General features: G+C 66.8%; 1 protein-coding gene across 1 annotated transcript in view; it reads left to right on the plus strand.

The window, feature by feature from the left end:
* Window positions 1-214, plus strand: part of TJP3 (tight junction protein 3) — a 10,910-nt gene that overhangs the window by 7,042 nt on the left and 3,654 nt on the right. The window contains 1 exon segment of the mRNA XM_009701337.1: window positions 82-213. Within this exon segment, the coding sequence (XP_009699639.1) occupies window positions 82-213 (132 nt within the window).

Raw genomic sequence — 214 nt, forward strand, 5'->3', positions numbered from 1 at the left:
GTTGGGGTCACAGGACCGGTGACCTCCTGCGCTGTCCCTGGCATATCACCGCCGGGCTGACCGCAGCTTCCCCCGTGGCAGGTACAGCGCCGACTCCAGGGTCGTGCACTTCGTGAAGGCCAAGAGTGTTGGGCTACGGCTGGCCGGTGGGAACGATGTGGGCATCTTCGTGTCGAGCGTGCAGGAGGGGAGCCCAGCTGACAGCCAGCGCGTC

The sequence above is a fragment of the Cariama cristata genome, unplaced genomic scaffold (genome assembly GCF_000690535.1).
Source record: "Cariama cristata isolate BGI_N322 unplaced genomic scaffold, ASM69053v1 scaffold27785, whole genome shotgun sequence".
Taxonomy (NCBI): domain Eukaryota; kingdom Metazoa; phylum Chordata; class Aves; order Cariamiformes; family Cariamidae; genus Cariama; species Cariama cristata.